The sequence below is a fragment of the Penicillium riverlandense genome (assembly GCF_028828495.1).
Source record: "Penicillium riverlandense strain IBT 135883 chromosome Unknown utg000003l_segment0_segment0, whole genome shotgun sequence".
In the NCBI taxonomy this organism is placed as follows: domain Eukaryota; kingdom Fungi; phylum Ascomycota; class Eurotiomycetes; order Eurotiales; family Aspergillaceae; genus Penicillium; species Penicillium riverlandense.
Window position 1 is genome coordinate 1,913,775 of NW_026643196.1, and position 17,547 is coordinate 1,931,321.

Sequence of the window (17,547 nt, forward strand, 5' to 3'; positions counted from 1 at the left end):
GGTACGACAGCAAGGCGCTGTTGCCCAAGGCTGAAAGTCAATAATTTCGCAACCAATAATAATCATGGAACCTCATGTTGCATTAGTTCTCTGCGCCCGATGGGTCCCAATGATGGGGCGAAAAGCAAGATGCACACCCACCGTCCGCGCTACCAACTTAAACCGCAGACCCTCCTTTTCCAACACGAATGAACTCTCCCAACGTAACACATCTTGAGTCAAACGGCCCGACGATAAAATGTCAACCCTGGGTAAAGCCCTTGAAACACGCCACCGCTTATCTGAATACAACCTCTACCACGAAGGCGAAAAAAACATTTGCATTACACCATTTCTCCAACTAGAAAAGGAGCCAGGCTACAACAAAAGGCGACACCGTTACCAGGCCGAAGAATACGCACATATCCATTATGGGTCCGACGAGCTGAACAGCTACTTTGTCCACACGCCAGTTATTGCCTTTCGGGATCCACCGCGCACTCTCCGTCGGGGGAGCAAGAAACAGGCAAAGCCCATTTGCATTCTCAATTGCTCGAGCTTCTGGACTAAATGGACGCTTCAATTTGGTGATAACCTTGAGGATGTACTTGATCCTAGAGGTGTTGTGAAATGGGAGCATCGCAGTAATGCAAATAATGGCACGGCTGGCGATGATCGAGCTTTGAAGGGATACAGACTGCGCTCGTGGAGATTGTGGGGTGAGTCGGGAAGAGAATATTATCATTCTGTGAATTCAAGACGGAAGGCGATTGAAAGCGCCGCCAGAGAAAAGCAGGCAAATGGCGCACCTGAGAAGGATACCGCCCATGGCACATCATCAGCAACGTCCACTGAACCTGAACTCCAACCCGTTATAGCCGAAGAAGCCGTGCGACTTACCTGGGAGGCACCAATATCAACAAACACACGACGCTACTGTTTCGAATACGCTGGAATCAGCTTCTTCTGGGAAGGAACGAAAGATCTCAACGCGAATGAGAAGTGGTCTAAAAGACTCATGCCATTCAATCATCTGAAACTCGTGGCCAAATTGCCGGCACAAGATGAAGATGTCATGTTTCTAGGTCAATATACATCAAGCTTTGGATCGAAGAAATCCGGCCAGCTTCGACTGTTTGACTCTGTGATTTCGAGCCTTCTAGATAAATCCCGAAACAGATTTCTTAGAATGCGTCAGGTTACTCCTGGGGGAAATCGCCGATATGATCCGGGACTTGATATACGAGAGACTAGGCTATATGAGATAATTATGGGAACGGCTATATGTATGGTCATTGGCGAATGGGAGAAACGCATGGTGGTCTTTTGCGTTTTAATGCTCATTGCCGCGAGCGGTGATATGGCCAATGGATTCGGCGGTGGTGGTGGTGCCTGAAATGGCGAGCTCTGGGTTGTTTGGTAATATTTATCTCATTGCTTGGGACAGTTCTCCTCGGAAAACATTGATGGATTCCTCAACAAGAAGACACACATGACATTTCAAGCTAAATGCAGTGGCTCACTCGAAATCGCCCGCATTCTGAACCATATCCCATGATGCGACGGGCATGAGCGCATGGTATTGGGACGCTGTATGTCTGGCTCATCTCTTCGTTGGTACATCTCAAGATATTCGAAATACTTGGTTTTGTTGCGTGCTCATTTCTGACCAACGTGCTAAATCTGGCTTGGGAAACAAGGTACTATGGTATTCTATCGGTGATCGGGTGCACATCGGACCCAATGCCGGCCTCTACGCTGTGAAACAATACAGGTGTTCTCTCGCCACGCACCTTTCTGGGATCGGCCACGAGATCCGAGTTAGTGGTTATTGCTGGAATTGGGGGCATGTCGTTGTGCTCGCTGGCGTCACCATAATCACGGAAGATGTTCCGCCGTATTCAGTCACAGTGGGAAATCCCTGTAGGGGTTGTGAGGAAGATTTAAACTATGAAAGAGGAGGAAAAGGAGCTAGACAGCGAGTATAACATGGCTTGATCTGTGTGGAACATATGTTCAAGAAACCTCTTCTCCATGCCTCGGTAAAGCTACTCGGCCATTTGCCGTTCTATTGCAAACAAGCTTTAGTAGTCCTAGTTAAGATAAGTTGGCCTTCCCAGTTTAATAAGCAAAAAAAGGGTTCTCAGGGAAACTCGAATGCGAATTACCCGAGATCGACCGGCTAATGTCTTCATCCCATAGTACACTCGGACTTGCGCCGAATACACGAATTAAACTTTATCACAAGTGAAATACCCCAACAGCTTTATTATTGTTCGAAACAGATGGTTTGAATTTTATTTCAATTACTTCGGTCCCGTCAAACCTTCTCCTGCTCAACATGTTCAGCCTTGTCTTCTGCGAGCCCGTCATTCGTAATAGTTCTCATCCTCGCTCGCTCCTGCAGCTGCCTCCGCACGTCATCCACGAACTCCTTGTTCTTCGAGTCGCGTACAACTTGGAAGATTGAGGGCCGCTCGCCATTGCGGTCAGCAAAGAACAAATCGATCGCTTCAAGAGGCATTTTGCTCGTTTCCGGGAAGCAAAAATACACAAAAGGTACAGTTGCAAAATTTATGACGGCGAAGACGATGTAACTCTTAAAGCCGATATTGGTAATCATCGGGGGTGTGATTTCAACCACCAAGAATGTGAATAGCCATTGTGAGACAACGGCTAAAGCACCACCGCGAAGCCGAAGTTTGAGTGGCAGGAGCTCACTAGGGTAGATCCACATGTTTGACTGCCAGCCCAGAGTGAAAAAAGTCTGGAAGAAATAGAGTGCGACTGCAGCGGCATATCCGAGGCCTGTGGTTCCAATGCCGACGAAGATGGCCGATAGAAGCATGCAAGTCCCCATACCCGCAGACCCGATCATAAACAGACGACGACGTCCGACCCGATCAATAATAAACCATGGAATCAGGCTGCTGAGGAAGTAAAATATCTGCAGACCACCAGAGACGAGCATCGCATCGTTGCGCGACATGCCGATCGAGTCCTCGAAGACATAGGGGCCAAGTGAAGACATGACGTTCACGCCAGATAACTGTTGGAAAAAGTTGGCAGCGAAGCCAATTGCAACGCGCGTGTTTCCGCTAATACCATTATCTCTGAACACATCCGCCCACGATCCGGCCTCCTCGGCTTCGACTGCAATCGCGTATTGAATTTCCTTCAGTTCCTCAACGACGGGGGGATCGTCCGGATATCCAGCTCGTAAGGCAGCAAGCGAGACTCGAGCCCGGTCGATCTGCCCTTTGGAACAAAGATATCGCGGTGATTCCGGGAGAAACGGCATCAGCACAAGAACAATGATACAAAAGACGATCTGGAAGGCGCATGGAAACCGCCACTGCACGGAGCCAGCATATTTGGCCATGCCATAGTCAAGCCAGTTCGCCAAAATCAAGCCAAAAATCAGATTTGACAACTGCATCGCCATCATGCGGCCTCGCGATTTGGGCATGCTGCATTCCGATAACCAAATAGGGATGACGGTTGTCATCATACCCAAACCAAACCCAGCCACAATGCGCCCGACTAAAAATTGCGCAAGCCCGGATGTAGTCGCCTGCAGAATGGCACCGATGGAAACAATTACCGCGCCCGCCATGTTGTTAGGTTTTCGTCCAAATCGGTCTCCTTGGAGAAACTGGAAGAGCGCCCCCATGAGGGCACCGACTTCGTAAGAGGCGACTAGGAAAGCAAGCAGCGACGCGCTAGGGTTGCCGAATACCGATAGGAATTCCGGGGAGGTCGTCAGTCCTCCCATAAAACCAAGGTCGTAGCCAAACAGAAGAAACCCGAATGAGCAGCAGGCTGTCACAGCATAGACGAGGTTTTGGCCCTTAAGGCCCAGGTAAGTCGGCGACCCAGCATTGTTGGAAGGGGCCATGGTGACAATCGTTTGAAAAGTACCGTTCTCGGGGAGTTGTCTGCAGGCCCATATACTTGCTTTATAGTTTCGTCGCTCCTCCACAAATAAGTACCCCGGTTATTCCCCAGTCGGTCCACCTCCGACCCCTTATGACGAATGTGGAGATCGCCTTCAGTGGATCGGCCAGAACTCCGTCGACTAGTAACTGACGAATGTGGATTTCTGTAATGCCCCGTCCATTACGTAGACACTTAAATGCCGCAGTACGGGATAGCTATCAAAATATATACATCAGGGTCGCACAGTGGGTGTTATTGATGGTGGCCGTTATGGTGAACATGCGCACGGTTGTGCCCTTTCCTTGCCTTCTCCATCTCTTCCTCAATGGCAATCCATCTCCTGGCCACCTCCGCTCTCTCCTCAGCCGAGGATGCTCTCATTTCTTCATTCCCTTGGATAATTCTAGACTTGATAATTTGACATTGTTGGGATCTGCCGATGGTTTCAAGAAGCCGCCTGCGCAGCCCAGCCAAAGGATAGCCGGCGAGCCCCCAGAGTCCTGATCAAAAGGGGATTAGCATATGTCCGGCTGAGACAGAATATCAGGTCGCACATACCGGCTGGTACCTTGAACACAACTCCGCCTACGCCTTTTCCGACACCCTTGAACAGACCCTTAGTGCCACTGCGCTTATATCCGAACCGAGGATGAGTGACTAGCCCAGTTACACCATAATAGAATCCATCCTTGAATTCCTGCTTCAGAGTCAGCAAGTACTGAATTTAATGGCAGTGACAATACTGGAACATACACTTCCTGCGGCTCTAAATCCGCTGTGAATGCCGGTTACGGTTGGGATGCGCTTAACCGTCGGATCATGATATAGCTTAGGAGCATTGTGAAACCCCTTCGCCAAACTGAGTGACAAATCTGTCGGAAGCCAAATGACTAGATTCACGAATTTCAGTGACATAATACTTCCATGACTCGCTGCCTCGGAAAAAATGTTGTGTGCTTTGGATTTTTCCATTTCACTGCTCATCGTTTGTTGTTTTTCAAGTTGTAGACTGTCTTTTCGGTCCAGGGTCGGATCGAACAGGTCACCATTTGCTGCTAGCTCTTCTTGTTCGTCTTCATCAGTTGTATTTTCCTGACCACTCTCCATTCTGTCTTCGATTTCTCCTTCATTCTGCTCTTCCTCGCTTTCCGATTCTTCCCTGGGAGACAATCTTCCAAGACGACAGGCAGAACGAGGGTCAGAGTTCTCATGCGGTTGTCCCATTGCGCGACCAGTAGACACGATATCTGTAACGATTTCCGTTGGTACATCCGCCAACCCAATCAAGAAGTTGGCGACGGCGCCAAAAAGCACTTGAGCTCCTGCACTTAGCGGTCCAACGGGGTCACGGTATGTATCATATTCCATTGGCCGGTGTCTAGATGACTCGTTAATGAATGCCTGCGACAATCCGGTTGCCTCAAACTCACAAAACAACCTCTTCAGGTTTGATCCTCCCCGTCTCTACCAGAACTGCCCCGGCAAAGGCACTTAGTTTGATGTCCGTGCGCTTCAAATGCCAAACTGCGGGTCGAGATGGGCATATGGCGCATCTCAAAGATTGTAGGTTGAGGTGTCTATGAAAACTGCGTACCGCGTCGCGAACTCCGGATTCTTTTTTCATGTTGTCTCCAATCAATTGTGCCTTCTTCTGTGTGGAGGGTTTTAGAGCCATCTCAATCGCCTCACTCAACTTGTCCACTGTCAGTTGCTTATGAGGAATCGGGATTGGGCCAGCACCGGCTCTTGCAACAATACTCCCCCAAAATTGCTGGTCTCCGAAGAAGGGGATTATGATGGTCGGTTTGCCAAGGGCGAGTCCCGCGGCTGTCGTGCCTGCTCCACCATGGTGTATCACGACGCTCACCTGTCGAAAAAGCCAATCGTGGGGACAGCTACCGATAATGAGGATATTGTCGGGCACATCCACATCGTCAATTCCAAGGTTTCCCCAGCCTTTTGAAACTAGAGCTCGTTGTCCAGTTTTTTGGATCGCCTCAAACACTGTCCTGGTCAATTTGATTTGGTCATCCACCACGATAGATCCAAACCCAACATATATTGGTTCTGGTCCCGCTCTGAGAAAGGTCTCAATTTCCTCTGGAGGTTTATAGTCCGACTCAGTTGGAAGAAAGCTGAAGCCACAGATATCAATTTTCTCTGACCAATCTCGAGGCTTTGCGAGTAATGCTGGGGACCTGTGATACTCAGGCTGTTAATTATCATCTCCAGCACACGAAACGTCCGAATATCCTTACCACATATATGCACACGGAATTTGTAGTCGATTTATCAAACTCGGTGCCGTGATCGTATCTAGAGGATCCAATGAGAGGCAGGTTTTGCGGAACTTGTTGACCAAGTCGCCCAAGCCTTCCCATACCATCATATCTACGATAGCATAGGAAACAAAATTTGCAACGGTTGGTTTGCAGTTTTGGGGATGGACGATGGCTAGAGGGTGTGGAAAAGCCTGGGTCGGTGACCAAGGCATTCTGTGGCCATTTGGTCAGCCCGCTGTCCTGGGCGGAATTTCAGTCGTATATCAAAGGGATACACTCACGTAAACATGATATGGAGAGGGATCCCAAGTCGTTGTGCGCAATGAATATGCGCAAGGCTGGGAGGATTGGCAATGATCGCGTCCGCAACAAATGATCGTCGTCGATAATCCACTGAGTCGCTCCAAGGATCGTCCTTGATCTGATGGAGATGTGTGCCATCACCTGTTTCGAAGCATGACCTCCAGCATCCGTGGATAATTTGATTCATCTCTCGCCGACGTTTTTGAATGGCACCGCTGCGAATGGTCTTGAAATCGGGTATAAGCCCAGGATTCTTTACCATGAACGCCATCAATTCAGCCGGATCTCCCCCAATGTCGAAAAACTCCAACCCGCTTTCGTTAACAAAATCTCGGAACGCAAGATGTGTTGCAAGTCGGACCCGATGTCCGTAAGTTTTCAGCTCTTTCCCGAGAGCGACAAATGGTTGGATATCCCCACGAGAGCCAATGATCTGGATGACTATGTTGAGCTGCAGTGGGAAATACTTCCCATCTTCTTCTGGGACCGGCTTTGTGTCTTCCACATCGTGGATTTGTTCCAAATCCGAAGGCAAGGGAGTGCGTCGAAGCTGGTTCAATAATCCCGCGATGCTTGGCTTGTGCTCGTTGATGTGAATGTCCAGCCGTCCATCCCCTGAAATATGTAGAAAGAGCTGGTCAACACATATTTTGCGAGCATACACGAACGAGAACAAGCATGCCACTAACCTAGCACCTTGACCCCGGTGTCCAGCCCATCTTGACTAAATAGTACTCGATCACTCTCCCGCGAGTACGGCTGGTTGATATCCTCGGGCCAGTCTTCTGATCGAATGCCTTCGTCTTGCTGGATTGCTTCCCCTACAGTAGCCGGTGCTACTGGGGCCATGTCTCGTAAAGGTCGTCGCCAGATGCGTGGTACTATAGAAGGGGATAAAGATATGAGTCAACTATGTGTGAGTACAGTTATCTGCACTCGCGATATCGTAGGTTTGATTATTCGCGCATAGTTTTTGTACGCGCGATCCTTTTTTTTTTTTTTTTTTGGGGATGTGAGATCAGACTTGCGATCCCTTTGTAAATGGTAGTCAATGATGTCAGACGTCCCGTTGTGAGTGTACCAAACTTCCGGCTTCCCGAGAGTTCCACGTACAGAAAATGCCGAGAACGAAAAGACTCGGATCAAAATAAAAACTAATACTATGCATAAATAGACCCAGAAATAAGCGATTCGTATTACAATCTAGCAAAAGACGTTGAATCCATATACAAAACCATATATTTCATTGTCCTTGCCACTAGCCCAAAGTTGCTTGCGACAATCTTACTCTAGAATGGGTAGAAGGGGTCGTAGTAATAATAGTCGCTCGGTGTAGGTGTCGGTGTATCTGATCCAGGTGTGAACGTGATAGGCGTGCCTGGATCAGTCGGGGTGTATGGAGTACTAGTTACCCCCGGTATCCCTGGCGGAGATGAGACCTTGGGCTTGGTTGTGAAAGATTTGGAAGTTCTGGAAGTACTGGTTTTGAGCGGGGTACTACTGCTCCGAGATGAAGAAGAGGCGGAGCCGGTTGCAGAAAGCATTGCATGAAGCGCAGACTGCTGCTCATTAAGCCAGTTACTGTCATGCATCCAATTCCAGTTGTCATAGATTGGACTTTCCGTTGCAGCTGAGACAGAGCTTCTAGGAGTGCTAGTGCTGCGAGGAGTTCTCGTACTGCTCGGGGTGCGCGTGCTGCTGGGAGTGCTCGTGCTGCTGGGAGTGCGCGTACTGCTGGGGGTGCTCGTACTGCAAGGCAGTTTGTAAAATAGAAAAAAAGAGAAAGAAAACCCTGGTCTCTGCCTCATTTCACTCTAGTGACTAGCAACCCCTAATAACAAATCCCCGACTAGGCAGTAGGCGGTCCAAGAAGCAGTATACTCATAGCAGCTGAGTAATTTGGAGGTAAACGGGCAAGTGGACGTGATTGTTGAGAAAAGCAAGACGTAATAATAAATATCAATTGGAACATACTTCATATACGATCCAAATTTGAAGCTGATTGAGCCAATCAGTCTCCATGGTGTCATTTTAAGGGCTCCTGTAACTATATTTGCTCTACTAAGGACTTTACCGTCAATATTCGAGGCTTTGTAGGTACCGTGTTTATCATATATTCAGATATTGCGCAAGATACAGGCCCGTAAAGGAGTGTCCTTTCTGAAGATATGTGGATAGAGAAACAAACCAATATAGCCACTCTGGAACACAACGTAACGATAGTTAACTAGTTAGTGGAAAGATTTGTGCTTAATAATTAAGATTGTGTCATTCAACAAATGGATATTTGTTCCACTAAGGGTGCAGCCGAAGTTCGGTACACAGACGCCACTTATCAAAGAAAATGATCCCTTCCATGTGGACAACAATGCTAGTAAGGGCCGCATGAAATGCAAGTATGGTAAGCCCTGATTTGGGGATGAAACTTTTGCAATCACACTGTGTCGAGGTTCTTGGCATGGCGCGGTCTTTGGGATCAAAGATCCCTAACACGGAAACTGATGTACGCGGAATGGATTGGACGTTAACAGATCATCATACATAATTCTGTTTTCCTCAGCCTTGGGCATTAGGGAAAATGAAGTTACGGAAGCCAAGAATAAACGCGTATTCACCCAGAAGACACTTGGTTGATCTCTACTCTCCATGATAACGGAATCCTGGATTGCTCCACATTCCTCAGTATCACTATGCACGTACGTCAGTGTGGAATGTATCTCGATCTGAAAATCTGTCTCAAATGATTACGTAGTATAAAATATTCCTTTTATGTACTCCTATATAATATTTACAGACCGACTTCCCGACAACAATGGACACATTTATCGGAGGTTTTGGAATCTTTGTCGGTGCAGGGTTACGACCCATGCTTGATTTCCCCACATTGATAACAAGAGTTTATACGCCTATAAAGATTGATATTCGGGAACCATTACACTGTCAGACGGCTCCGTTGATTCTTATTAGGCACCGGCGGATCAGAGTGAGTGTCAGCAAACATGACTACCGGTTCGTTTCAATAACTATTTTCAGTCCGTCTAACGTCTATATGTCTACACAGGCTCAAAGGTTCAGAATAATACGATGGTGCTCATCAAATCTCGGAGATATGGGGATCGCAAGACACGGATTTGGCGATTTTTAATGGAAGAGATCCGGGATGACATATTGTTGGAGTGTGAACTTCTTCTCTTGTCCTTCGCAACTGGCATCCAAGACGCAGCGGCTTGGCCCGATTACTCCTGTTTTGCGTCAAACCAAACTGGAAACACGCTTTTCCTAGCCATTGGTGTTGCAGGTCTCACAAACAACGCATACAGCTTCCCGAATATCGGAATCAGTCTATCCATGTTCGTGGCCGGCGGGCTGGTATTGGGCCAGATTGGCAACTACGTTGGCGTGCGGCGACGGTTATGGATCCTCATCAGCAACATCATCCAGACCTCTCTCGTTTTCGCTGCTGTTTACGTTCAATATTCGCTCCCTATTCAACGAGATGGTCCGGCTGCTATGGCAGTAATTGCACTTCTGGCCTTCTCATCCGGTGGACAGGTGGCTATGAGTCGCTCGTTGAAAATCACAGAAATCACCACGGCAATGGCAACGGCAGCTTTTGTGGACCTGGTTGTCGACCCTGGGTTGATGAAGCTGCGCAATCGGTTACGAAATCGTCGATTCATGTTTATCGTCATGCTATCAGCAGGTTGCTTCGTGGGGGCTTTTGCACAACGTGAAATCAGCTCGACACTTCCACTTCTTTTATGCGCTATTGGAAAAGCTGTGGTGACACTCGGGTTTCTGTTTAATCGGCCCATTGACAAACAAAATTTGAAGGAGAGTGCGCTTTCCCGGGTGTCTTCAGAGTCCTCGGAGATCTGTTAACATCGGCAAGTCAGCAGGGGGCTGAAAACTCCTTATACAATTCATCATTAAGAGCGATTGGGACTCTGCTGATAGTTATATTGACTACCTAGTTGCTGATTTTTGGCAGCTGATACCCACCTATGTTTGTGAAAAACCCAAATGCCTTATACATAAAGTCAACTACATCCTGTCCCAGCCACTGGCTCATCATATTTGTTCTTGTAAACTCTACTTCTCTCAAGAACTTTCCTGCGACCTTTGCTTCGTCAGATCAGGTGCCATATAGCAAAAATATCGACTCGTGACATACCAAGATACAACTTCCACTCTTAGTGTCGTCCATAGCAGAATGAGCGATTGCGGTTCCCACCATCTCGGGGGTGTTTCCTTCAAGACCAGCTTCTTTCCATTTGTCCGCAAAGCCAGCAGTGATACGCGTGGGAGTGAAGAAAGGGGCAATGGCTTTGACCGAAATGCCATATTTCCTTGCAGCTTGCTGAGACCCTCGTAGCAATCCGATCACTCCGTGCTTCGAGGAAATATAGGCAGAGACTCCCGTTCCTCCGAAGTAACCCGAAGTTGAAGCTACCAATATGATAGAAGGCGGCATGTCTCCACTAAAAGAATATTTTTTCATGTGATGCATACCAAGTCGCAAAGCTACAGTGTATTAGTGTGTGGTTAGTATTACTATCATGTTCCGGTTGGACTCGTGTAGACATACTGTTCAAAGTTCCCTTTAAATTCACATCAATAACCTTAAAAGCCTCCTGGGACTCGCGTAGGTTTCCATCGCTGTCCACATCGTCTAAATCCAAAACCTCAGCTGACTCCATAGTACCGGCATTGGCTACCACGACATGAAGAGCGCTGAATACTTGAATCGTGCGTTTAAACAAGGTAATCATTTGCTCCCAATTTAAGATATCCACAGGTACGAATAGAGCTTGCGAGGGGTGAGGAAGCGAGGCGATAATCTGATTGGCCTTCTCTTCGAAGCTAGGGATATCTGCGATAACAACATTGGCGCCATGTTCGTTGAACACTTTTGCGGTGGCTGCACCAATTCCGCCTGCGCCCCCAGTGATGATCACTGTGCGGGAGGTAAGCGCGTGAAGGTTGCTCGTATCGAATTCGACTTGATGCATCTAGAAATGCCTCAGGAGGTGGTCGAAAGAAACAAATATAAATGAATAGTTTAGGAGCTGATACCAGGGAGCTGATACCAGGGAGCCGATTTATCTTTATCAAGTTCCGTTTTCTATTGTTACACAAGTTCAAAAGTTGCGCTTAGGAAGGGAGCGGGGGAAGGGACCCGGGAGTGGCGGAATTCGCAAATTCGTCCGAAGAGGGGTAGTCACTGAAATGGCCTTGATAGCGTCATTAGGTACTAAAAGAGTTCGCTCCCGGACAGAAGATTTGCATGTTTTCCGAACGATGGCTGTAGTAAATATTCAACAAGCTTACTTCATGCTAAAAGGGATAAAACATATGTAACGGGTGATTGGGGAGTGAAACAGACTCGTTCTGTAGACATATTTGGCAGTATGATCCTAAGCTACTGCAAATGAATGAGAATATAGATTTAATCACAACGTCGGAAGCAAATCAGAAAAAGAAAGTATAGAGCTCCTGGGCCCCTCTAACAGCCAGAGGTAGCGTTGGAGGGCTTAGAGCAGAAAGCTCCCTCCTGCGCTCGGCGGCTATCCAGCACTCCGTTCAGAGTATTTGTATGAGGGAGAGCTTCACAAATTCCCTCAAAGTTCTTCTCTGACATTGCAGTGTGCCAATAGGTATCAACACCACCACAGCCAGAGTTGTAGGCAAAGCTGACTAGGGCACCGTACTCGTTGGCATTCAGGTCTGCTGCATTGTCCATCTCACAGACGCAATCTTCAAACGTTTTGATGTCTTTTGCAAGCAACTCCTTGCCTTGGGCCTCTGTGATCGGGGCATGGATGCTACTGCAGTCCTGGTTGGCTTCGCAGTCATGTCCATAACCTACATAAGCAGAGTTAGTATGCTTATCTCAGTTGCCGACTTTTGTTGACCTACCGATGGCGGTATCGCCTACACTATCGGTGTAAAAGTTGGCTCTGAAGCCTTCAAGATGAGCAATAAGGTCTAAAGCGCCTTGATTCACGGCCGCTCGTTTGACCTTGATATGCGGGACCGCAGCGGCACTGAGGGCGAAGAGAGCGAGAACGGAAGTGGAGAACTTCATATTGAACAATGTATCCGAAAAGTTTCAGTAGAGGTTATGGGTGGCTTTTGACAGTAGATGGATCAACGATAAGTTGAGAAAGTTCTGGTTTCATTGTCAGTTTCGACGGCATCTTTATATCCCACTGAGCACGGATGGATGGCAACGAATTTGCCAAGATGTGCGGCAAATGCATACTGCTATACAGCCAATCCCATCTTTCTTCAGCATCACCTTGTGTTTCATATCCTGTAGTTTCAAGAACCGAAGTCATTACCTTGGCTGCAGATCGTAGAACTTGAAGAGCGATCGCTCGTATTTGAGCGTAGATCTTTGCTGGGTTAGTTGAATAGCCCCCACGCCCATCAAGATGGCGAGACTTAAAACCAAGGGCCTTCTTTGGAATACATGGATTTCGAGTACATAAAAGATTGAGAGTTCTTCAAGTTATCAATCTAGCAGGCTGCTGGCATTGGAATGGATCAAATAAGGCTGGTAGAAGTTCAAGTAGCAAGCTTACCTCAGTGAGGCAGCAATAAAGATGATGTCCTTGGCCTGCAGGTACACATGTACAAGGTTCATTGTAGCTTTGGAAATTTTATCAGCCAAGGATCCTGCGCGGTAAGATCTGCATCACGTTTTGAGTTGATGGCTAGCGTGGCGACACGATCTTCGTAAATGATAAACTTATGCCTGCGTCACGGAACTCATCCTCTTGCATCATGGCCACAACAACCGTGCTCGATCATGCGATTCCATTCGACGGTTCTAGAAAAAAAAGCTGGACGCCCCGCAGTTAATCATTCTTGATTGTTGTCTCTATTACATAACATCCAATCACTAAGGGGCCTGGAGTTCGGTTCATCGGGATCTGAATTTAGCCCCCTGAATCGAAGTATTCTGTGTAGAACTTGACAATATAACTACGGCAGGTCGCCATCAACTTCATACAGTTGATTTGGTGCTGTATGGTTTGACTTCTGAGGAAAGAGCCTTGTTTCTTAAGCAGGCGTGCTTTGTCCCGACGCTGCTCTGTTGTTGTATCCACGAACAGCCCCATATCTGCAGGTATATTCAGCCGGCCGTATTAGGGTTGGCAAAGTTAATTCACTATAGTTAACTGCAATGCTTGTCAAACATCCCTTATCACTGCTGGCAATAGCCGAGGATGTCAAACGAGCCACCTCGTAAATTGTATCCAGATGTAGAAGGTGACTGCCGATCAGATGTAACAGACCCTGTATGGTGTCGGGTAGATCAAGACCGATCCCAAAGTGTCCCTGAAAGATATGATTCTAAAGCAGTTAAGTAATGAATAATCCCTAGTTTCGTTGGTGAGCCAAAGACACGCAGCATTTTGTTATCCATCCTCAAGCCATAATGAAGTGGAGCAAATTTCTCCTTCCATTCCTAGTCTCTACTGCCCACGGCGCTAAGTCAGTTCCCTCAGACGACGTGTCAGTGCAAGTCGGGTACCATGTTGTCTTCTCTTACCCAGGTCTCCAACCTCCGACTCATCTCTTTGACCTGATCAAAGAAGGCAAAGTGGGGGGTATCATCCTCTTCGGAGAAAATGTCGGCAGCAACCTGTCCACAATTGTGGATCAATTTCAAAGCACATACAAAGAAAGTCCCTCGTATGCCGGCACTCCTCTTCTGATCATGACCGATCAAGAAGGCGGAGAAGTTCGTCGCTTGCCCGGCGGGCCTGACATGTCTGCCAAACAAGTTGGGCAATCGTCCGATCCTCAGGACGCAGCCACGCAGGCCGGCAAGGATGCAGCTAGCGCTCTTCAAGCGGACCATCTCAACACCAACCTGGCCCCCGTTCTGGATGTCTATCGCGAGGCAGGAGATTTCGACGACGAATATGGACGGTCGTTCGGCAATACATCCAGCTTGGTGTCAACCTGTGGGACTGCCTTCGTTAGCGCTCAGCAGTCAGCCGGTGTCATTGCCACTGCTAAGCATTTCCCTGGACTTGGGGCTGCAGGCACAGACCAAAACACCGATGAGGAGCCCGTCACCCTCAACCTGACGCTCAAGGAGCTTCGATCGGTAGACGAGGTGCCGTTCACCAAGGCGATTGCGACAGGCCTCGATATGGTCATGCACTCCTGGGCTTTATATCCAGCTTTGGACTCCAAGTATCCCTCCGGGCTCAGCCGGAAATGGGTTCAGGGTGAGCTGCGAGGCAGGCTGGGGTTCACGGGGGTGACTATTACCGACGCCATTGAGGCCGGTGCGCTTGAGGCGTTTGGCACTGACGCAGAACGGGCAGTTCTGGCCAGTCAGGCCGGCATGGACATAATTCTGGCGTCGGCAAGGAATGTCACGCAGGGAGAGAGTGTAGTTGATGCGCTAGTCAGTGCGTTGAATGATGGGACATTGTCGGAAGATTCTTTCAACGAGGCGACTGATCGAATCCTGGCTGTTCGGAAGAAGTTGTGATTGGTCGAGGCTATCTAGGTGGTTATCATTTACACAGAGAGAGTTCAATTCAATTCTATACAAGTCCAAGGATATATACAGTTCGGGAGATCGGTGCCTAGTACACAATCCGCCCATGTGAGATCCGATCTTGATCTACCATTGCTCCGGTGGGACTGGTGGAGTCAGATCTCGTGGCCAGAGAAGTGCGGGTGGAACAAGAGCAGCTATCATGGATAGAGAGGGCTGATCTCCGTCCATCATAGGACATGCAGCACCGTTGGAAAACAGGGCGACAAATGTTTGGAGACTGGTGCCTGGTCACGCCACATGCAGCCGGACCCGACCGGAGGCGTTTCCGCCTTGCTCCACCCATGCGTGCGTCACTGAACATTTTCCGACAAACCCAACTCATCCACCCCTCCAAACCCATCCTTCTTCCTGTTTGCTTTTCTTTCCGCTGCGTCGCTTTTTTATTAGGGGGTTGGGTTCTGCTCATCGCACTCTTCTCGTGCTGTCTTTCCCTTGCATCTCGCGCCACCGAGCGCGCCAGCAGCAACCATGGGCCTCTCCAAGACCAACAGGATCTTGATCCTCCTTGTCATCGACTCAGCTTTCTTCCTGCTGGAATTAATAACTGGTCCGTCATGTTGAGCTTCCTTTCATCGCAGGCTGAGCTGACACCTTGCTTTTCTAGGCTATACCGTTCACTCCCTTGCTCTCGTCGCCGATTCGTTTCACATGGTATGCTATCACCAAGACACACCGGACGCAAAACCTAGTCTGATGGGAAACAGTTAAACGATGTCTTGTCGCTTTGCGTCGGACTGTGGGCTGTCAAAGTCGCCAACCGCGAGACAAGTTCCAAGCAGTACACCTATGGCGTAAGTCCCGCCAGCTAGTACGAGCGTGGGACCAGCTGACATTCTTTGGGTATAGTGGCAACGAGCGGAAACCCTCGGTGCGTTGGTCAACGGCGTGTTCCTCATCGCTCTATGTCTGTCAATCTTCCTAGAGGCGATTCAGCGACTGGTCGAGCCTCAAGAGGTGCAGAATCCCAAGCTCGTCTGCATCGTCGGCTGCTTCGGGCTCCTTTCGAATATTCTCGGTCTGGCTTTGTTTCACGAACACTCACACGGGCATGGACACGGGCATGACCATGGCGACCATGAGGGGGACGAGGATGTGGATGCCGCTGAACGGGGTTTCGCTGACCCCATGGCGAGCGACCCGGTTGTCGCAGATCAGCGCGGCAGCGCGGCGGGCGTCATGCCAGAAAACCTTGTAGGCAATGGCCGCCCAGAACGCGTGCCGGAGAATGGTCTCCCCCACTCGACCACGGAGCCCGGGTCTCCCATCTCCTGGAGGCGCCGTGTGGCAGATGGCCAGACCCGTGGCGCACGGAGGTACAGCACATCGACGGGCCGTGGATATGCTAGTGTGGAGAACATCCATGTGCACCCTGCGACGCTGCGACAGGACATCATTGCGGCCAGTCGTGGCCGATTCGACAGCGAGACGTCGGAGTCGGAGTCAGAAACTGGTCGGGAGGGAGACGAAAACGCCCCGTCTGAGCGATCGGGTCTCCTGCGACACAAAGACCGCGCGTCCAACTACACCGACGAGAACGGCGTCCCCTCTAAACCTACGGATCGGCTGGGAGACGATGATCTTCACAAGTCCCACAACCATGCGCAACCGAAGCCCAAAGGACAGAAGAAGGGCGGCCATGATCTCAACATGCGTGGTGTCTTTCTCCATGTCATGGGTGATGCGCTGGGTAATATTGGAGTCATCGTTTCTGCCCTGATCATCTGGTTGACTTCCTACTCCTGGCGATTCTACGTGGATCCCGGCATCTCCCTCCTCATCACCGTCATCATCCTCGCCTCTGCAATCCCGCTGTGCAAGGCGGCCTCGCGTATTCTGTTGCAGGCCGTGCCACCCGGCTTGAGTATCGACCATATCAAGGAGGACATTGAAGGGCTGCCGGGCATCATCGGCTCCCACCACCTCCACGTGTGGCAATTGAGCGACACCAAGATCGTGGCGTCGATCCACATCCAAGTCGACACCGAAATCAAGGGAGAGGGCTCGGAGCGGTACATGCGTCTCGCCCAACAGGTGCGCCGGTGCCTCCACGCCTACGGCATCCACTCGTCCACCATCCAGCCGGAGTTTGCGCCGGAGAGTGATGTCGAGGACAGCCAGAACCCCGGCCCGTCATCATCCCGTCCTCCCACCGATGACCAGCCTAGCCGTGCTGCCAGCGTTCGGGAGGGCGACCCCCAGGCGTGTCTGCTGGAGTGTGACGAGAACTGCGCTCGCGGTGGACAGTGTTGCCCAAAGAAACCCACATAGACGATATCTTTAATTCGCGCATTTGGCGTTCCCTATGTCCTCTCCCTCCGCCTACTCAGTCACTCCACGTGCAAAAATAATACATCTTTATTACCCATACTCGTACTGCATCCAGATCTAGAACGTATTACATAAACCACCACGTGATCGACCTCAAAACGATCTGCCCCAGAATAGAACAGTCCT

The 17,547-nt window shown here is 49.3% G+C and overlaps 8 protein-coding genes across 8 annotated transcripts; 4 read left to right on the forward strand and 4 right to left on the reverse strand.

Annotated features, from left to right (window-relative positions):
• Nucleotides 1-238: 238 nt before the first annotated feature.
• N7474_004425 (uncharacterized protein) lies at nucleotides 239-1,375 on the forward strand (the record flags this gene model as incomplete). Its single annotated transcript, XM_057195840.1, has 1 exon — nucleotides 239-1,375. One exon carries the CDS (start codon nucleotides 239-241, stop codon nucleotides 1,373-1,375), a length of 1,137 nt encoding a protein of 378 aa, XP_057053236.1.
• A 924-nt stretch (nucleotides 1,376-2,299) lies between these two features.
• Nucleotides 2,300-3,877, reverse strand: N7474_004426 (sugar porter family MFS transporter; the record flags this gene model as incomplete). Its single annotated transcript, XM_057195841.1, has 1 exon — nucleotides 2,300-3,877. The coding sequence occupies one exon, from the start codon at nucleotides 3,875-3,877 to the stop codon at nucleotides 2,300-2,302; it is 1,578 nt and encodes a 525-aa protein (XP_057053237.1).
• A 293-nt stretch (nucleotides 3,878-4,170) lies between these two features.
• N7474_004427 (glycosyltransferase) lies at nucleotides 4,171-7,352 on the reverse strand (the record flags this gene model as incomplete). Its single annotated transcript, XM_057195842.1, has 8 exons — nucleotides 4,171-4,418; nucleotides 4,477-4,615; nucleotides 4,672-5,296; nucleotides 5,349-5,428; nucleotides 5,513-6,116; nucleotides 6,177-6,413; nucleotides 6,482-7,118; nucleotides 7,193-7,352. The coding sequence occupies 8 exons, from the start codon at nucleotides 7,350-7,352 to the stop codon at nucleotides 4,171-4,173; spliced, it is 2,730 nt and encodes a 909-aa protein (XP_057053238.1).
• Nucleotides 7,353-9,587: 2,235 nt separating this feature from the next.
• Nucleotides 9,588-10,385, forward strand: N7474_004428 (YoaK family protein; the record flags this gene model as incomplete). The annotated part of the gene is made up of 1 exon (XM_057195843.1): nucleotides 9,588-10,385. One exon carries the CDS (start codon nucleotides 9,588-9,590, stop codon nucleotides 10,383-10,385), a length of 798 nt encoding a protein of 265 aa, XP_057053239.1.
• Nucleotides 10,386-10,473: 88 nt separating this feature from the next.
• N7474_004429 (uncharacterized protein) lies at nucleotides 10,474-11,515 on the reverse strand (the record flags this gene model as incomplete). The annotated part of the gene is made up of 3 exons (XM_057195844.1): nucleotides 10,474-10,623; nucleotides 10,678-10,952; nucleotides 11,059-11,515. 3 exons carry the CDS (start codon nucleotides 11,513-11,515, stop codon nucleotides 10,474-10,476), a joined length of 882 nt encoding a protein of 293 aa, XP_057053240.1.
• A 494-nt stretch (nucleotides 11,516-12,009) lies between these two features.
• Nucleotides 12,010-12,591, reverse strand: N7474_004430 (lysozyme; the record flags this gene model as incomplete). The annotated part of the gene is made up of 2 exons (XM_057195845.1): nucleotides 12,010-12,368; nucleotides 12,423-12,591. 2 exons carry the CDS (start codon nucleotides 12,589-12,591, stop codon nucleotides 12,010-12,012), a joined length of 528 nt encoding a protein of 175 aa, XP_057053241.1.
• A 1,359-nt stretch (nucleotides 12,592-13,950) lies between these two features.
• On the forward strand, nucleotides 13,951-15,021 carry N7474_004431 (putative glycosyl hydrolase; the record flags this gene model as incomplete). Its single annotated transcript, XM_057195846.1, has 1 exon — nucleotides 13,951-15,021. One exon carries the CDS (start codon nucleotides 13,951-13,953, stop codon nucleotides 15,019-15,021), a length of 1,071 nt encoding a protein of 356 aa, XP_057053242.1.
• A 540-nt stretch (nucleotides 15,022-15,561) lies between these two features.
• Nucleotides 15,562-17,361, forward strand: N7474_004432 (cation diffusion facilitator family transporter; the record flags this gene model as incomplete). Its single annotated transcript, XM_057195847.1, has 4 exons — nucleotides 15,562-15,640; nucleotides 15,698-15,744; nucleotides 15,798-15,884; nucleotides 15,940-17,361. The coding sequence occupies 4 exons, from the start codon at nucleotides 15,562-15,564 to the stop codon at nucleotides 17,359-17,361; spliced, it is 1,635 nt and encodes a 544-aa protein (XP_057053243.1).
• Between the last annotated feature and the right edge of the window lie 186 nt (nucleotides 17,362-17,547).